This window comes from Chinchilla lanigera, unplaced genomic scaffold, assembly GCF_000276665.1.
Source record: "Chinchilla lanigera isolate Chin_1 unplaced genomic scaffold, ChiLan1.0 scaffold00004, whole genome shotgun sequence".
NCBI classification, from domain to species: Eukaryota; Metazoa; Chordata; class Mammalia; order Rodentia; family Chinchillidae; genus Chinchilla; species Chinchilla lanigera.
Window position 1 is genome coordinate 32295900 of NW_004955405.1, and position 20542 is coordinate 32316441.

The 20542-nt window shown below is 43.8% G+C and overlaps 1 protein-coding gene across 1 annotated transcript in view; it reads left to right on the forward strand.

Moving 5' to 3' along the window:
- Amdhd1 (amidohydrolase domain containing 1) overlaps nt 1-12331 on the forward strand; it is a 26505-nt gene extending 14174 nt beyond the window's left edge. Inside the window, exons 7-11 of the mRNA XM_005374693.1 lie at nt 912-1137; nt 3650-3774; nt 7784-7877; nt 10596-10756; nt 11604-12331. Coding sequence (XP_005374750.1) covers nt 912-1137; nt 3650-3774; nt 7784-7877; nt 10596-10756; nt 11604-11691 — 694 coding nt within the window. The 3' untranslated portion in view covers nt 11692-12331. The remainder of the gene's footprint in view (nt 1-911; nt 1138-3649; nt 3775-7783; nt 7878-10595; nt 10757-11603) is intronic.
- Nucleotides 12332-20542: the final 8211 nt, after the last annotated feature.

Sequence of the window (20542 nt, forward strand, 5' to 3'; positions counted from 1 at the left end):
GCAGTGTGGCATGGTGGAAAAGACTCAAACTTTAGAGTGAGAAAACTTGGATTTGAATCTGACTTAGCTGGGTGATTTTGAGGCTGAGACTTAACTTTTCTAACATGAGTTATACGTTTGTAATATACAAGTGCATAACACCCTATTCTGTATGATTGTTTTGAGAAGTAGAAATAACTTGTCTAGCATGTGGGAGGTCCCAAATTCAGCTCCCAGCACTACCTTTCTTCTCATAGTTGACCTCTGCTTGCCCACGCAAATGGTTTTACTGAGTACCAAATACAGGGCTGAAGTTTTAGTCTTCTCCATCGCATCTGGGTCCACATCCTGATTCCCACTGATTAAGCCTGTGGTGCAATCCCAGCTAACTAGTGTGCCCCAAATTGTGTAACCAACAAGAGGTACCACTTTTCAACTCCAAAGTTTTAGAGAGTATTTCAGGCCCTCCTCCTGGCCTTTTTCCTGTCCCCTGATGGTGGACAGAAAGTCTTAGATGGCACTGTGGAGGAAGGAACAGGAGGAAAGATTGCTGGGCCCCTGATGAGGGGAATACAGCTGTCTTAGCAGGAAAGCATCCAGGATGTTCCCTAAGAATCCTTGATAGGGAGACTTGATACAGGGAGGTAGCTTTGCAGCAGGTGTCCCTGCGGACCTCCCTAAAGGCAACACAGGCATGCTAGTGTGGCTGAGCAGTTCGTGTATAGGTTGTTGTGTACAGAAATTACGTCCATACTTCTGCTGGGTAGGTATGGCCCAGTTGTTAAGAGTTCTGACTTTTTAGCTTTGATTCTTTCTGTATGTTGCTGAGGCTTGCAGTCATGTATCTACACTTTTGCTCAAATTCTTCAAATGCCTAATTACCCTTTTTCCTTAAAAAAAAAAAAAAAGCATATGTGTATATTTTCCATCAGAGGAAAGACTGCTCTGGAAGCTGCTGATGACATCATCAATAACCACCTCCCAAAGCTGAAGGAACTTGGCAGAAACGGGGAAATGCACGTCGACAACATAGATGTGTTCTGTGAGGAGGGCGTCTTTGACCTGGATTCTACCAGAAGGATTCTCCAAAGCGGAAAAGAGATGGGGTTGCAGATTAACTTCCATGGCGATGAGCTGCATCCCATGAAGGCTGCTGAGGTGTGCTTGACCTTTGGCTCTTCCTTTGTCACCACTCGTTCTTGCTGTGGAAAACTTCATTCGTTTGTCCACAGGCAGGAGTAGTCTTCTGAAAACATAGAACATGGGCACACTTGGCTGAACAGTGGGAAGATTGATCTGAGCCAGCGTGGAAAACTGACCTCTATTAGAAACGTACTCTCCTTTGGTGCCAGGGCTTGAACCCAGGGCCTCTCACAGGCTGAGCACATGCTCTATGACGGAGCTGCACCTGCAGCCTCATCACTTCTTTTTATTATCATCACACAAAGCCATTCTAGCATAGTCGAGTATTTTCACTTGTAGCTTCCAGGATGGTCTTGTGGCAAGCTTCAAGCAATGCTGCTGGCACACACCGTTCATAGTCCAGGGAGATTTCCCAGTCTGTATTCTTGCTTAGACTCACTCTTTCACCCTGTAAATAGTTGTCCACACGTCAGCGGTTCCAGGTAGTATTCTGGGTACTGTTCCAGGTAGTAGCTAGCGCTCAGCAGTAAGACAAAGTCTCTACCACTGTGAGTGCGGACACTAAGCCCAGAGCTTAATGAACAATGGCCCGTGGGCCATAAACGGAGTTGCAGGCACTCCGCCTGCATTTCAACCACATGTGTCCTAATATCATGTCCAGAGCTTGGCCTGTGTCCCCTGCCCCAGTGGATGTTGTTATCTATCTATTGCTGCAGTCAGAAGCTTGACCGTCATTTTGATCCCTCAGCCTCTCACCTTGCATGTTTCAGTCAATCACCAAGTGCTCCCGGTTCTCCTCCTAAGAACCGCCAGATCCGTGTCTCTCTCCTCAGACCCCAGCAAGTCTCACCTGGGCTCTTGCAGTAACTGTTCTCACCTCCTATCTCAGCTCCACTTTAATTCCTTCCTCTAACCTATTTCTTCCGTGCGCCGTATCCTTTCGTTTCATTGCTTAAAACCACTGACAGGCTTAGCATTGCTCTGGGGACAGATTTCAGACTTTGTGCCTGGCTTACCAGGATCTGCCCAGTACCTCTGCGCTTTCCTCCCTCTCCCTCATCCCCCTGTACCTCCTGCAGCTTCTGTCATGAACAAGGCACCAGGAGCTAGTCCTAATGCTCCACGCCTTTCGGCGTGCTGTTTCTCTAATCTGAACACACACTGGCTTTTATGTTTTGTGGTGCTGGGGATTGAACCTGGGCTCCTGCCCACTGGTTTTATCATAGCTTCCACTTCTTTGGGACTTCATCTCCAGCCCCCCTGGAGTAGGTTATTGGCTCTCCCTGTTCTTATCCTGCCAGGTTCACTTCACCTCTGTGATCCCTACTGGACTATAAACACCCTGAACATTGCACTGTTTCCTTGCATATCTCTGTCCCTAGAGATCAGCCTGCAGGTACAGATGGCCTTTTTCATGTTGAATATTGAATGAATGCAAGCCGGGTGATCAAAGAGATACTTTTAGTCCTAGACAGTGACTGGTAGATTAAATCCATAGAAGTCAATACTCATAATAAATTAAGTTTGGAAAAGTGAGGGTGATCCCAAGGTCAGGAAATGACTCCTCCCACAGGGCATTATCTGTCCTGTGACCACCAGTCTCCTCAGAGCCCCAATCCCAAGTACAGGCCCGAGCAAGCTGCTGATGAAGGCTCACATCGTCTTTGCCTTGACTGGAGCTTTGCAGCCTCCTGGGCCACAGTGAGCCCCTAAGGGCCAGTCTCCTCTCCTGTCCTTGAAATGCTTCGCATGTCAACTTTCAGCTTGGGGTGCTTTGTGCATGTGTGTGAAAACTTATTCTTTAGGGAAAGGTAGGTGGTAAAACTAAGTTGAGAAGTGATCCGCTTTAAAGTGGTGCTTCCATATTGCAGTACCATCACTTCCTCTTGGCTTAGCCCCAACTTTTCATCGGGAAGAAAGTCAAGATCAAGTTGATAGTCTCAAATCATTCACAGCATTTTCAGTCTGTTTTTTTTTTTTTATCTGATTGCTTTAAAGTTTATTTTTGTATCTGATAAGCATTCTAAAATGCCTATCTTGATTGTGTTTTATGATGGCATAATAGATTTTATTACCGATGTTACTCAAAGTTCTACTCTGCCCTGTAAGATTCAGAAAATTTTCTGTGTCAGAAAATGTCTGAAAGTATTTGCGTTTAAGATTACTTTTGAAAGTAGCAAGCTACCTTCCTTTCAAATGGATGACCCTGGTATATCTTTATCCATTGGAAGATCTATGCTTTTTTTTGTCTTTTTGAGACGGGGTCATGCCGTGCAGTTCATGCTGGCCTTGAGCTCATTTTTTAGACCAGGCTTGTCTCAAACTCACAGCGATTCTCCTGCCTCAGCCTCCCGAGTGCTGGGATCACAGGTGTGCACCACCATGCCTGGATTGGAAGATTTATGCCTATAGGAGGTAGCTGACAAGAAAACTTAATAACAGAGTGCCTTTCCTTTTGTAGGAAAGCAGTTTCCTGGTGCTTTCTGTATCACTGCCTGTGCTAACTTCCCCTCTCTGTCCTGTTTAGCTCGGAGCAGAGCTGGGAGCCCGGGCAGTGAGCCACCTGGAGGAGGTGAGCGACAAAGGCATCGCTGCCATGGCCACGGCAGGGTGCTCCGCGGTCCTGCTGCCCACCACGGCCTACATGCTGAGGTGAGCGAGTTTCTCACCCCTGACACAAGGGCCGCACACACAAGTTGGAAGGACACAGACTTCCAGGTGCCTAAACGTTACTGCATGGCCCTGACAAATCCCTGGAAATGCAGGCTCATGAAGATGCCAACTCCGGACAGATGTTCCTAGAGGGAGTTTACATTCAAGCTGGCGTGGTAGGATTATTGAGAAATATCATACTTTTTCTTTTTCCTTCTAGATTTTGGTATTTTCCAGTTTTTAAAAAATAGCATATGTTACTTTTATAATTAGAAAATTGTGAAACAAGTTTTAAACTTTTTTTTAAGAATGCATAAGATCTTAGGGCTATTTCATAGTACTCAGAATTGGAAGCAACTGTTTTCTAAAAGGTTGGTAGTAGCTACCATGATTGAGGACCAGAATTTCCACAGATCCTGGGGGTAGGAGGCCTGAAGAAACATGCAAGGTGTGTTTTGTGAAATCTTCCCAGAGATGTTGCTGTAGGCCTTCTGTAAATTGAATTCAACTTGTCCATCTTTTAGAACTGCCTTGCTCTAATTCTGCTAAACAGGAGCTCTGAGAGCTTTTCACCGTGTCCATCAAACCACCTCCACGGCAGCTGCTGAGTCTGGGGTCCGGGGGGCCAACACTGAAGTAGTAGTTTATTTTCTCCGGGGACAAGGCGCTTGCTGTGTGCTTACCGTGTGTGCTGTCGGTGAGGGTACGATTCTGCAGTCACGGCCTTGGAACAGTGCTCCCACCCATGAGAGGGTATTTGATGTGGGACATTTCTGGTTCTCACAGTTAGGGGATCCTACTGACATCTGCTGGGCAGAGACCAAGGATGCAGTTAAACACCCCTCAATGTGTAGAACGGCCCCCTCCCCCAGCAAAGAAGTACACAGTCTGTGACAAGAATTGAGCCAAAGTTGAGAAGGCCAGACTTTCAGTAATTTTTAGAAGGGAAAAGAAATGAATATTTGGCTGATCGCATACACACATAGGTTTTTTATTGTTTAGAATTTTCTCTTACAGTGTAGACAGTGTAAACTACAATTAGGAAATAGCAATCACTATTCTTGGTCTGGTCAACTGCTTTTCTTACAAATCTCAATAGTCATCACTCGTAAGTCATCAGTCAATATTTAGTTTGGTTAATTTTCTGCCACTCGAAGAATGAGTTTTTCTTTTACTTGCTTCTGTTTACTTGCCTGGCATCTCTTAGCAAGGAGCAAAATCTGAGACTTTGTGTTAGTGCTGTTCGGCATTCAAGGCCTGAACTCGGTTCCTGGGACACTGGTGGCTGCCATTGCCCCAGGCGGGTTTGCATCACACGTGGGTGACAAGGACAGTTGAAGAGAAGGCCACACTCCTCTCTCTGGCTCCTCTGTGCCCGTGTTTTTCTGCTCTTCCCTAATGGTGAGACTGGCAGCCCCTGGCAGGCCCTGACCTGGCCTTTCCGCCTTTCCAGCACAACCACGGCCTCGTGCCTCTGCAAGCCTTCCTTTAATCGTGTGTCCTCTGAATATCTGCACGTACTGTTTATTCAGGAAATATTCATGTCTCTAAGGAGCTCCCTTAATGCTTCTACAGCCTCATGTAAGTAGTTCTGGAGGGAACCAGAGGCCATCAGCATGACCCACGAGAAGCTGCATACATCCCCGGCCTGCAGTTTTTCTCTCTCAGGGTTCCTTCACTCAAGGTTAACTGCAGACTGAAAATATTCCATGGCCAATTCCAGAAATTAACAGTTCATTAATTCATGGACTGCCTCAGTTAGCAGACTGTTATGGTTGATACATTGTGTCAACTTGGGGAGTCTAGAGGTTTGGCTAAGTGACTCAGCAGGAAGCCAGGATGCTTACTTTGTATACATCCTGAGCCTGTGGAAGAGGAGGGCAAAGATTATGTGAGAGCTACACACCCCTTAGGTGGGGGTAGCCTGTTTACAAAGTAAGGCAGGGAAAGAAGCTGCTTGCTGCCTCTGGCTGCTTTGCTGTTCGGCTGCCGTTCCCCCCTTTGCTCTTGTTGCTTTGCTGTCTTCTGCCTCTGAGCCAGCCAAGTACGGACTGAAACCTGCACAAACTGTGAGCCAAATAAACCTTTCCTTCCTTCATTTTGGGCGTTGGGTACTTTGTCTCAGCAACGAGAGAAAAGTAACCAAGACACAGACTTAGGCAGGCTTTGAGTATTTGAACTAGAAACGTTTGTCACATTCACCACAATCCTAGAGTATAACAGTGCCACTCATTCATTCATTCATTCATTCATTCAAGCAAGCAAACACTGATTAGTCAGAGACAGGGCTCACCATGTAGGCACAAACAAATTGCAATAAAAAGCAACAGTTCTCTCTCTCACAGTAGGGGCAGGCGCGATAGTCTAAATATCTACCCGCTGGCTCAGCGAGGGCACCAGCCAATCAAATGGATGTCAGACAGAAATCCAGTAGTGTGAGATTCCGTGGATTTGGTTGTAGTTAACAAGCAGAAGGTGTGCTGCTCCGTCACAGCTGAGTGTCAGTCCAGCCGTTACCATGAGACAGGCCATCTAGCGGTACCAGGGCCGATAGAGGAGCGTGGGTGCTGTAGGTGGCCAGGGAAGGTGGTGCTAACAGGGATGGTTGGAAGCCTTCCCAGAGGAGGCACCTAACAACAATTCTCCTTGACAAAACTCTAGTCAGGGTTCTGTGAGCCCCTTTTCAGAGTGGGCCTCGATGTTGGGCTATAAAACACTGCCAACTCCGAGTACAGATGATTTCACCTCCCCAGCTCCCGCGACTAGGAGGCCAGGACAAACACTAAGGTAGTTTCTGATGGTCCAGACTTCATCTCTGAGATGGCCCTGCCTCTGAGAAAGCTCAGCTCCTGGGAGAATTTGCTGTTTGTACCAACCCCAGACCTGCTGATGGGCAGATAGGCCCGAGACCCTCTTGGAGCAATTACACATTCTTTCTCTTCTCCTTTGACCCTGAATCTCCAGCCCAGAACTATATTCTCAAGGGCCCGACAGCTCTCTCTTTGAAAGGCGAATATTTAAGGAGAAAACTTTCATGTTGTTCCCCTCACTCTAACTTGTACCCCTGCCTCCTGCCATAAAGAGACAAGTCTGTCTCTCCTCCAGGTGAGCCTGAATGTCAAGCCCAATCTCTGACTAATTCCCTCTGTCATTCTGTAAATTTCCTCCTCATCCCTGACTGATTGAGTCCCTGACTTATTTTCCTTCCTTCCTTTCTCGTTTCCCCTTAAAACCTCCCAGTTACTTCTGCACAAATTGAAGTTGAGTTCAGTTTATGTTGTGTTCTTTTCCTTGTAGTAGTAGTTATTACTGAATTAATCTGTCGCCATCACTTTAACTAGTATATGGCTTTGTTCATCTTTGAAATGACTTGAGATATATCCTAAAGAATAAAGAATATTTCATCAATAATGCCAGGGAGATGACTCATCATTAAGAAGCACAAACATTTTACATGTTACATTCATGAGCCGTCAAGATTTTAGAATTATGACAAAAAAGTTTTCTTTGGTACCAGGAATTGAACTCAGGACCTTGCACTTGCCAGGCAGGTGCTTGTGCCACTGAGCTATATCCCTGGCCCTCAAAAATGTTTTAATCCAGGAGAAGAAGGAGAAGGAGAAGAAGAAGAGGAAGAAAAGAAAGAAGAAAAAAGGAGCGGATGACTAACCTCATTAGTTATTTAGTTTGAGAGTCACAACAATTTATTAGATTAGAAAACCATTTATAAGTTATATTTTTGTTCCTTAGCAAAAATCTCTAACTATATATAAATCATTAAGGTAAATAATCACAGTAAGCAAGTAATTGTCAAGTGATTTCAAAAGCAGTGATAAAATCAAGAATCCTGGGGTTGCAGTTAAGTCCATCGCTAACCACTTAACCCTGACTTTCTGTTTTTCCTTCCAGAACACGAAGGGCTTAGTTGTCTCAAGTTGACTTCTTTCTAAACATCTATTCTGAGCTCTTCCAATGCTAAAGGCCGACATGTTTTCCTTCCTCTCTTTAGACTTAAGCAGCCGCGAGCCAGGAAGATGTTGGATGAAGGGGTAATAGTTGCTCTGGGCAGCGACTTCAACCCGAACGCATACTGCTTTTCCATGGTAATTACCCGTCATGTTTTTCTTTTTTTTTTAATTTTAAAGAGTAAAAGAAGGATAACATAATAATAGGGGGGACTTAGCAAATTACAGACAAAATGGTAGGAAATTATCAATGGTTATCATTTTACATATTGTTATCTACAAAATAGTTTCTCAGGAAAACAAATAGACAAACAATAGTGAGTTAGAGACAAAAGAGGTAGGAGATTATCAAGAGGTGTTGTACTATACTTTGGTATCTTCAAAGTGGCTTCTAAAGAAAATAAATAGAGCTATACATGAGTGACCTATTGAAAAATCATTAACTATTCTCAATGGTTGTTGTAGGAAACACATAATAATAAACATACATTATGAAATAGGATAGGAACATTACAAACTTTACACAGTTATGGATAGATTAGTAGGAAAATATCAATGGCTGCTGTAATACATGGTGGTATCTTCAAAGTGGTTTCTCAGGAAGACAGAGATATGCAAGAGGGACCTATTAAGTAGTTACAGCCTAAGGGTTGTCAGAAATAGCATATTACCTCCTCACCAGTGACTCCTTTCACTGAGGTATGATGGCTGGAAGGAAGGCCAGGATTGAAAAGAAGGCCTGAGACACTTGCACCTGTGTCTAGCAACAGGCTGTTTTCTTGTTCCTCTATAGTCATGATTACCCAGGACTCCTCGATGGAGATGACAATCTGGCCAGAGGGAGAAGGCAGACCATGCCCCAAGCCCTCTCATTCCTGTTGGACTAACTGGTAGCATGGGTCTGAGCTCTGGGGCCTCCACCTCAGAGGGCAGACCGATCTCCAGTGGTCTCCTTTGCATCCAGGGCATGTCCCATGGGGCCTCTTAGGGCAGTTCCTCTTGAGGTGGCCTGGCTTTTAACAGTGGTAGCAGATGAATGCAGCTGTCGAGTTCTTCTTGGAGCCCAGGGAATCAGACCTGGGATCTGTTTCTCTTAGTGGTGCAGCAAAAGCAGCTGCTTTTTCTCAGTCTCTTTGTTTTCTCTCCTTGGCCTCCTCCTCCTCATGGCTACAGACTACTAAGGAGGCAGTTCTTATTAACATCTCAAGTGAGCTATCTGGGGTGAAAGCCATTCTTTGTAGCTTTTTTTCTCCAGCTTCCCATTGCTTTGGAACCCTACAACCAGTTAGTGTCCTCTCCCCAACTGTCAGCACAGGCAGCAGGAATCCTGCTGCAGACTTCTCTGGAGCTCCACCACAGCCTGTACTGTCAGGGGAAGAATGGCTTCCAATGAGTCTCTGCAGGTATTGTGCAAGGTCCTCCTGGTTTACAGCTTCCGAGCGGCTCTCATGAACCCAGTCCACTGGACGTCTGACTCCGTGGGCTTAGTCTGCATTCTCATGTTCTCTGAGTCCTTGTTCAGCAGATGCTCCTCCGCTGGCTCTGGACCTTTCTGGTTCCCAATGGCAGGAGCAAGAGTGGCCCATTGTATGGCATGTATTCCCAGGGGTTGTTCAAAGTTTCAATGATTCACACATATCCATGGGTGGGCAACTGTGTCACTGTTTCTCTGTGTCATGATAGATCTCAATTGAGTGGCGGTGGCCGGCCTAAGGGCCAGCGGGCAACAGCGCTCACTGCCGTATGGCTCCCCATAAGGAGGCCCCCCCTCTGGGAGCTACCAGGCAGGAAGCTAGCCAGCCGGAAGACTGGCACTCCCCACCCGTGGCTCCCTGTGCACCGGAAGCCCTCCTTCTGGGGAATGACGAAGCCGGGAGTGAGCCGCCGGTCTGAAGACCGGCGCTCCCTGCCCGAGGCTCCCCGTGCGCTCCCCTTCATGTTTTTCTGAGCAGAGTATCTACCAATTGTACACCTTTTTTCTTGCTTCACAGGGAGATGTTTTTAGATCTTCCCCATGAAACAAGAAAAAAGGTGTAGCCGGTAGTGTAACTGGGCTGTTCTCCGCCCCATGGCTGTGTGTCTCCAGGCTGAAAGAGAGAAGAGAAGCCACTATTTGCATTACTTTCTGATTTAGCCTGGAAAGTTTTTGGTTTCGTAGTGACCCATTTTCATTCTCCAGAGCACAGCAGGAACTCAGAGGCTTCAATAAGTTAGGGCAGAGGTAAGCTTCATCTTACACAGTAAGGGTCTTGAAAAGTTGTACACTTGATCTTAGCCAAAAGGCCGAGAAGCAATTGAAAAGTTGTAAATAAGCAGTAAATACACAATCCCGATAGCATGGGAGAGTTTCCTAAAGCATAGGAATCTTCATGTATAAATTTAGATATTTTTGGGGTTGGGGATTTAGCTCAGTGGAGCAGCGCCTGCCTAGCAAGGGCAAGGTCATGAGTTCCATTCCTGGTACCACAAGAACACCAAACAAACAAAAAATAGATATTTTCATAGCAATATAGTAAGTTCCACCTGTACATTTATTGGGGGGAGTGTTGGGATTGAACTCAGGGCTTTGGGCAGCTAAGCACAACCTCTCCAACTGAGCTACATCCTGAGCCCTTCTCTGTTTGTTTGTTTTTTGTTTTTGTTTTTATTTTTCTTCTGGTACCAGGAATCGAACTCACGACCTTGCGCTTGCCAGGCAGGCACAGTTCCGCTGAGCTAAATCCCCAGCCCCAGAATTCCATCCTGAGCCCTTCTGTCTATGCGTTTAACTACCTCTGTTTTGCCGAGTTGAGAAATGGTGTGAGTACTGTTGCCACTCTGTTGCTTTCCTGTAATGCTCTTCTCTTCCCACCCCAGCCAATGGTCATGCACCTGGCCTGTGTGAACATGCGAATGTCCATGCCCGAGGCCTTGGCTGCTGCCACCATCAACGCGGCTTATGCACTGGGAAAGTCCCACACGCATGGATCGTTGGAAGTTGGCAAACAGGGGGATTTCATTATCATCAATGCATCCAGGCGAGTGTTCTCCCAGGGGAGCTATTTTATTTTCTGCCCACTGTTATGTGATGATGAGGTTTAAATCCACTTGCATCAGTTGTTAGTCTAGACCGAGACACAACCCAGTCCTCTCTCTGTTCAGCTCTTTAGATGGGAAGTCTTCCTCCTGCTCCTGAGCTTCAGGTAGACCATGTTTTCAGGTCTGTTTGCCTTACGTCTGTCATAGATTTCCAGGTTCCTGCTCTGTTTACCTGGACTTGGGACTTCTTCTGCTCTGTGGCATGTTTTCATTTTTCTTTTCGGCTCCTGACCTGCTTGCTCCCAGCTCCGTTGGCACCTAGGTTCTGATGCATTCTTTCTCGGACTTGTAATAGTGAGTAGAACCCCCCACCAAGTCCTCCCTTATTTATCCTGTTCCTGGTTTCTTGTTATTACCCAGTCTGCTGCCCCCTGGGCCTCCAGTGTGGCAATTCGGGTCCTGTTCTAAGCTAAAAGTTGTTAATTCTCTGGCTCCTTGACTTGAGAGTCTGTCACAGCCCTTGGGCCCCATGTTCAACAGAGAAGAGTGGCTCTGTAATTCTGCTCCTCATTGTCAGAATCCACTCCTGTCGTCGAAAATAATGCTCATGCTACCATTTGTGCCTCACATAAGCAAATGTTTTCAGATCAAGTACTTAAATTTATTATGAAGTGATGTTTAATTTTCAGTTGACCAGGTAGTTATTTACTTCTTGTTGGGAAGACCCAAATACCAATGATCTAGTATAAATCAATTTTTAGAAAATGCATTTTAAAGTAGCATTTATTGACATTGTAATGACTTTGACTACTATGCACTGAAAATAATGTTTGATTTTTTTTCTAGATGGGAGCATTTGATTTACCAATTTGGAGGCCATCATGAATTAATTGAATATGTTATCATTAAAGGAAAAGTCATCTATAAAAAATGATAGAACTGGAAGGAAAGAGAAGATATTTCCACTGCATCAAATAAGTCAGTACAGCTATTACACCTTTTGAGGTGTTTTAAATAAGTTAAAATTTTTAGTGGTTTACCACAACTGTGCCACTTTAAAGGTATTTCAATTGTTTTGTTAATTCAGTTAACAAAACTCAAGGAGTTGATTTATTTGAACATGAACATGAACATATAAACAAGTAAGTCATTATTGTCAAATCATTAAATTGTTTCACAAAGATTGTTTACAAAATGTTCTGAAGATTAATATGATGGGATATCATAAAAATGCCTTTGTGGGAAAACCAGACTTGGCTTGAAATTTTTTTTAGTTTTCACATCTCAATTCTTAACTTTTAGGCTATATTTAGTGACCACTGGGGAATGGAAGGAAATCTGGATGATATGCCCCGAATTAAGCTAAATATACCTTTTTCTAATAAGCAAATCACATTTTCTTTTCAATGCTTTTCAGATGAATTAATGTATGTGGGGATGTCCATTTCTAATGTCCTTTTATTCCTAGGAATGAAACTTCATAGCAGAATTGAAGACTTGTCACTTTACACAGAGGTGTGGGACCATTTTGATAATAGATGCATTTAATAAACTCAAATTATGTAATTTTTAAAGTTGTTTTAATGTTTTTGATTCTTCACATCAAACTGTATAAAAAACATGTTATAGATCTCAATACATCTTTGTTGTCTCTATTACTAATGTTGTTTCCCTTCAGCCCAGGAACTAGATCAGCAGCATTTTCTATTAGAATTTTTGAACAAAGTTGAATGTATAAATTACAAAATTATTTGTGGAATGAATGACTATGATTATTTATATAAATGTGTGTTTCTAAAGCTATGTGAGTTTATTTGAAATTTTTAAAAATGTTTCCCTTATCTTTATAATGACAGCTACATAATCAAACTTTCTCCAATTTATAAAGAAGTGATTTGACAGGTAAATATTAATTGTCAAATTGTCACCAAGTTCAGATTAATACAGCCTGAATTAAGGAGGTTTTATTCTACTCAATGTAAGTCAAATGAAATCAGTTTTCTGTTACTATAATGAAATAAGTAAAGCATACTATATTTATCTGCTTTTCACTTGCTAAGATACAATTTCCTGCACCCACAACTTAAAGGAGGAGAGGATTAATTTCACTTACAGTTTCAGAGGGTTCAGTTCATAGTCATGTGGCTCCAAGGCAGGAACATCATGGCAGAGGGCATGGCAGGGCAAAGCTGCTTAATCTGTGGTAGTTAGGAAGCAGAGCAGGGGAACAGTGCCAGAGAGGAAGGGGCTGCAGACTATATTTGGTGCTCAAGATCACACCTGTATGACCCACCCAGAATCTGTTAGGCATCTCTTTATTCAATGAAGTTGACATATCAGGGTTTGTGGTCACACATGCTGCTTATAAAATGAGGTTTATTTAGCCCACAACTGTGTCTGCTGAAAGTTCCAATCAGCATGGCCCAGACTCTGGTGAGGATCCTCTTTGGCTGCACCAACTCATGGTAGACCACCATGGTGGGAATGAATGTGAAAAGAGCAATCACGCCTTCATAAAGCCATAGAGAGACTGGATGGGGCCAAACTTAGGATTTTATAACAGTAGTCTTGCAAGAACTAAGCAGAGTCTCGGGATAAATGTGTTTATCCCTTTTGAGGCCAGTACTCCCCACCTTCCAGTTAACTTTGACCTAAGAACTTTCCTCCAATGCTTCACCTTCCAGAGGTCCCACCTCCTAGCATTGCTAACTGAGAACCAAGCTTATGTCACACAGACACTTAGGGGACAAACCACATCCAAACCATACCAATACTGCTGATTGGAAGGTTAAGGGTCACCATTGCATTTTATTGTCATTGCGTCTGGATTTGTGGGCCTCTGTCCATCATGTTGAGCCATTTTGAGGAGCTGTAGGGGAATCATGGCTGCTTTGGGTGATGCCTCCCCTGTGACCAGTCATCCAGTTAGTGGTAGAAGTGTGGGATGCAGAAGACACAAAGGGCAAAACTATGGGGTTAATAATATCCCTTAGTTACTGCGGGCTGATCACATCTACAGTCTCCTGAATGAGTGTACAACGAAGGCTAAATAAAGAGAAGCAAATGGAATGATTTCAGGGCTCCAGGAAGATCAAAGCCTTCTCATATAATTCAAGATTCTCTCAGGGCTAAGACCAAGACCTTCTCTGGGTCACCCATATTTATTTGGTTATCAGAAGAAGGGAGAGGAGTACTCAAGAAGGGTGGAACCACTCAAGGAGTTCTCTAAGTAAGTTACTAAGTTAATCCACTGAAGATTGTGGATGAGATGTGTGAGGCTATAGTCTTTGTCTAGTTGAGATCTGATCAAGGTGTCCTTGGCTATGATCTTGTCTTATCCTTTGAGGCTTTCTGGCTTCATCTACCACTACAGATTTTAGTAGGGATTAGTGACTCACAGAGGTTCACTTACTATGAGTCCGCCATTTCCAGATAAGGAGCCTAGGCCTTGGACAGATTCAGAAGTGAACATGAAGAGCCAATTGATTAATTTAAGTCCTGCTCAGGTCTGCTTTGCAGTGGTCTCCATCACAAAACTAAAATGTTAAGTCTTCCCTAGGACCCAAGCCACCCAGGATTATGAAGTGTATTGAAAATATGGTGAGTATTCAAAAAAATTTTGAACTTAACTATAGTAAAAGACATATTGCCATTAACTCCCTTCATAATATCCTCCCTTGCTTTGAACACAATTCTCCCGTCATTCTTGCCACTTTCACTTGAGACCTGCTGGATGAGGATCTTCATCTTTGCGAGGCTCCAGGTGACTTGTATGTCCAGTAAAGTCCATTAAAGTCTGACAAGCACTGGGGTGCAGGCCCTGGTCACACGGATCTCCTCACCTCCTGGAACATATCATGCGAGTTATAGAGGGCATGCAATACTGCTGCCTCTACCTAGCATACAGCAGCACTCCTCATCCATAGAGGATGTGTCCAAGATCCCTCAGTGGGGGCCTGAAACGTCTGGTGCTACTAACCTTTTATAGTCACAAATACTATATTTTTTCCCACATATATGCATCTGTGTTAAAGTTTATTTATAAATTAAGCAACTAAGACATCAACAAGAACAATAAAATAAAAAATTCATAGCAATATACTGTAACAAAAGTTATGTGAATGGAGCCTCTCAAAATATCTTACTGTACTTTTACCTTTTCATTTAAAGGAAGCACTTTATGGCTTCTCTTTAGCACATCTAGGCCTGGGGATATAGTTCAGTGGCACAGTGCATGCCTGGCAAGTGCAAGGTCCTGAGTTTGATTCCCAGTACCAAAAAAAAAAAATATATCTGAGTATTTGAGTATACCTGAGTTGCCAGCATTACTGCTCTTGTGCTTTGGGATCAGTATTAAGTAAAACAAAGGTTACATGAACACCAGATCTGTGGTACCTCTCATTCTGGATGACAGGGTGACGAAGTAGCTAATGAGCTGGTGGAATATACAGTGTGGATACACTGGAGGTTCACATCCCAGGAAGGACAGAGGAAGGTCGCTCAAGATACTATCATGCTGCTTGGCATGGAGCACAATTTAAAAATTGGGAACTGTTTGTCTCTGGAATTTTCTCTTTAATAGTTTCAGGCCACTGTTGACTTCAGGTAGCCAAAATCACAGAAAATAAAACTGGATGAGGGGAAATTAAAGTATTTAACCCCCTTATCCCTCACATGTCTATGATAGCCTTCTTAGCATTGTAATTTAATTGTCTTTCCCATTCAACTGTGAATTATTAGGAATTTAGTATAGCAATTGGTTCAAAGCAGATGATGGATGGATAATGGATAATTGCAAAACATAGACAGTGAACACTATTTATCAAATACAATGCTAAGTAGACTATTCCAGAATGCAGCACAAATACTTATTCTATGGGTTGGAAAGAGATATGGTCTCATAATATAATGCCAAAGGAAGATACTCCTGAAAATAAAATTAAAAAGTAAAACCAAACAAAAAAAAAATAATTGCATGGTGGTGGTGGAGAAGACTACCATTCTCAGCTCTGAGAATTTGGAAGGCCTTCAATGAACTGGAAAAATTCCATGGTGCCCAAACAGAAGGTCATAGCATATTCAGAAGACACATGATAGGTCCTCCTAAAGCTGTGGATTCAGTGTGTATGGGGGGCCTGGGACTATAAAGTCAGATTTCCCAGGGCTTTGAACATCAGATTCAGTAGTTAGAATGTTATTATTAAGGCCCAGGGAAGCCACTGCAAGTTTTTTAACAGCCTACACCCAGGACAAGAGTGTTATAGAAAAATTAATGTCTTTAGTGTACATTTTTGTTGTGTTAACAGCTCAGGCAAAATGCCTACAAAGCTGACCAGTCCACTGCTGGAGCAAATACCAACTGGAGTAAAGTCAGGTGGAAAGCTCTCAGGGTGGCTCGGTGAGATGTGAAAGTCCTTACTCTGTGCTCCGCTGAACTAGACTAGCATCTCTTTCCTCATTATAAGATGCAGTTCAGCTCTTTAGTTTGTAAATAGTCAGCTAGCCAGGGACAGGGCCTAAAATAGAATTGGGCTGGTCAGCCTTACAAAGACAACAACATGTGTACTGACTTAAGCATTAACTGAAGCCATATAGAGAGTTAAACTCAGAGATGTAAAAACAGACACAGGAAAAATAATGAAAGTTAAGATTAAGGCAGGCAATTAGGCAGAATGGAATGCACAAAGTTAGTTAGCAACCCCTTCCTACATCCAGGTTGGGGGCTGGTTTCGATGAATTCAAAGACACTAGTCACTGATTTTTCTTTTGAACTCCTCATTAGAAAGGCCAAGTCTCAATTAGTTATTTTAAACCCATGAGGCCCTCTGTGGTAAATTACCCTGGGTAAATTCCTGTGCTCTGCTTGTCCATAAAAGACTCTGGACAAAGAGCCTTTGTGGCACCTCATTTTCAGGACCTGCCCCCCAAATTGTCAGCTATCTTTCCTTTTATACTTCCATAAACACTTAACTGCCTCCTTGTCCAGGATTTCATTTGCTGACTTTGGGAGACAGAAGCCCAATTTACATGGTATTGTAGGGAGCAGCTGAAGCTGGAAATCAATCACACACACTAGGCTAAGACAAAGCTGACTGGAGAAGGAGGGCTCCTGGAGCCATGTAAACAAGCTTTCCAGCTTGCAAACCAATGCTACACAGAGAGGTTGAAACTGACATCAACCTCCTGAGTGTATAAATAAATGCTCTACAGTTCTTGGACAGTACCTTTCCTGCCATCAGAAGAGAGAGGGCTCCACTTGACCTCAGCTTTTGTCTCTTGTCTTTATTTCTTCATCCTCTTGCCACTGTTCTCCAGGAATATCAAGAACTGCATAGGACGCAGCATGGTATCACCATCCTCTAAAAATGACCAGCCCATTGTAGAAGAAAATCTACATTTGTCCTAAGAAAGATTGTGTCAGACAGGGTCACGCTTTGGAGAAACTCAAACCATTATATATGTTTTTGTGCCTACCAAGAATCAATTTTCACCCCTCTGGGGACACTATCGCAGGCAAGCTAATATGATATGTGTGCCAAAGGAGACAAACATCTGGGTTTTGATTTCATCCTGAACACTCCTTTTTTTTTTTTTTTCCAGTACCAGGAATTGAACTCACGACCTTGCACTTGCCAGGCAGGCGCTGTTCCGCTGAGCTAAATCCCCAGCCCCTCATCTTGAACTCTTTATCTGCAAAATGTAGAGTTTGGATTCCTTCCATCCCTGGAATTCTGTTTCTAAGCTGGGCACACTACCTTCAGGGAATTAATATCCAATTAAAGCAAGAAGATGGACATTAAAAAATGAAATCAATGCCAGACAATATTCAAAGCCTGATCTCAAAAGAATAACTCTGTTGAAAGAGACTAACTTCATCATTTATATTAGTTTTGCTTAAAGCACCAGCATCTTGGTCTTTCTAATAGAAAGCAATTGAAGAACAGAGCCAGTGCCAACCTTTTGAAGAGAAGGTTCTGTCAGTGGGAAGGTATTCCAATGTAGGAAGCCACATGTTTCCTAAACGGTTCTACTGAAACTATTGTAGCCAAGAGGCACCTGGTACCTAGATGGTGGAAACTATCACTGAGCCACTGTGACCTGCCCCTTTTCATGCACACTCAAGATCTCAGAGGTCTGCTGTGCTGATAAAGTTTTCTTCTCCTATCGAACATGAGTTATGATCTCCATGTCCTGGCCCCTGATTACGTCCCAGCTTTCCCACGGTATTAGTACACATTGCCATTGTTTGTTTTCCTGTCTGGCCCACTGCCTAGACTATAAACTGTGATTGAAAGGATCAAGGCCATTGGGTTTCCCATTTATTTGAAACTGACCAAGCACACAAGGAGACAGTGAGTGCCATATATCGACACTTAGGTTGCATTTCCTTTTTCCTTGTCTCTCTTTGACTCGCATCTGCAACGCTCATCTCAGTCCTTTCTGTCAGGCCTCCCTGATAACATTTGGTACAGCAGTTGCCATAGTTTGTCTCCAACTAGAGAGAAAGTCCTTCAACACAGGTTGCAGGTGATGATGGTGCACAGCGGCCCCTCATGCACAGTGGCTGTGCTAGGTAGATGCCGACAGCTGTAAGTATCAAAAACTTGACCACAATTGACTTAAAAAATAAGGAAGTTTCTTAGCTCACCATTGGAAATTCACAGGCAAGGCAGGTTTCTGGATTGGTTGATCCAGAAGCTCAATGATGTGGGAGACCCATATCCCTTCCTCTCTCTGCTCTGCCTTGTAGCCGTGCCCTGGTCTGGCTGGCTGCTGATAGCCACAGCTGTCTGTGTCTCCTCATTCAGGTCAAGCAGGAAGAGGAGAAGGATGACTTCTGGTGGCTCTTGTGAGAGAAAACACTTTCTCAGAGCCTCCAATAGATCGCTTTGGTCTCACTGACCCAAGTTCCAGCCCTTTTTGAACTAAACACTCAGCAAAGGGAACAGGACCTTTTTAGACTAATTGGGTCTATCTCCTGAGCTGAACAATTGTCTTCCAACTTTTCTCCTTGTTTTGGGGGGTGTATTTTCAATGTTTACACTTACTTAATTAGTACCTTTAGCAAAAGTAACCTAAAAGGCAAAATGATCACACTATTTATGAGTATGCTATCTTGCTTAGTAAAAAAAATATTAATCCAGGGATCAGAGCCAGAAATATGACACATGTTTAGAGTAGCATGAAAAGTATCTCTTTCAAATATTCATTGGATTTTTTTTTTCTTTTTTCTTTTTGTTTTTTTGAGACAGGGTCTCATTCTGTAGTTCTGGCTGGGCCTTGAACTCACTATGTAGCCCGAGCTGGCCTCAAACTTGTGGTGATCCTCCTGCCTTAGTCTGTCAACTGCTGGCATGATAGGCGTGTGTTGCTTACACCCAGCTGTACCTGCTGGATTTTATGTATGTGGTAGATTGGTAGAGAATGGCCATAAATCACACCAAATCACACATCCATGGGAATCATTTGGGTATCACTCTCCTGAACTGACTCTGAGCTCTGTAAGTGGATTGGCAGGAGACTTGCTTTGGCCACTAGGCCATCAGTGAAAAAGACACAGCAGAAGCTGAAAAGTCCTTGTGCCTTGGGGCTCACCCTACCTGGTTTCCCTGGGAGGAGCAGGGAGTGAACCTGTTGGGGAGAGGATCGCCATTCCTCCAACTCTTCTGCCACTACTCAGTGGGAAAGAAGAAGAAAGTGTATTGGGCCCATGACATTTTCCAAAATGTGTTAACGTCTGTTCCCTGAATCTTCCAGAAATATAATTAACTACACTTAGAATAGCCTTTGTATTTGAGAGGCATTAAATTTTGTTACAGAAATCAAACAATTGAACCTGGGGGGTGTAGCCTGTGGTAGAGCATATGCTTAGCATATATTTTGCCCTGGATCCAATTCCCAGTGAAATAGGACAGGTACCTGATGGAAGAGGAGATGGGGGATTCTCAGGCCCTAATCCATGATCTGTTACCCACTAGAGGTGTGGGTGTCCTTCTGCCAATGCCCCCTTGCTAACAATGTGTGGAACATACTCTCTTCTTACTTTCGAGACCCTGTACACTATGACAGCAGAGGGTGGGGCTGCTATGATGTCCCCAAGGACAAAAATAGCCACTGGTCCAAATTTTGTCCTAAGAATAGAGCCAGTAAAACATAAGAAGGACATCTCCAATAATGCCATACTTCTCACCCAATAAAAAAATTCCCAGCTCCTAGCCCACCTCAGCGGTGCCATGAAAACTACTCTGAGCTAGGTGTAGTGACACAGACCTGTAATCCCTGCACTCTGGGAGACGGAGCTAAGAGGATTACAAGTTTAAAGCCCAGCCTGGGCAACTTAGCAACTTGGCAAGATCCTACCTCAAAATAAAAAGTAAGAAAGAGCTGAGGAGGTAGCTCAGTACAAAGTTCCTGCGTTCACTCAATCCCCAGTGTCAGAAAAACAAATGAAAGGTCAGGCCAGTGTGATCTTTTCAGGGGCGGGGCCCCTTCAGCTTTTCAGGCTGAGGTCCATTCCTCACCTCCTTTTTCTTCCTACGCCTCCATTAAAGGTTTTGCCACCACCTCACCTTTGATTGTCATTATCACTAAGGCAAGTTCCCACATACATGCTTTACAATTAGCAGCTCCACCCCCTCCACCCCAAATCTCAAAATAAAGTGAGAATGAGACCACTGAAAACAGTTTATTCTATATTTGCTCTGGAATTCTGTCGATCAGGTGACGTCCATTTCATACAAAGCTGTATCACCCTGCCCCGCAGGACCTTGGGCGTGGGAGGGGAC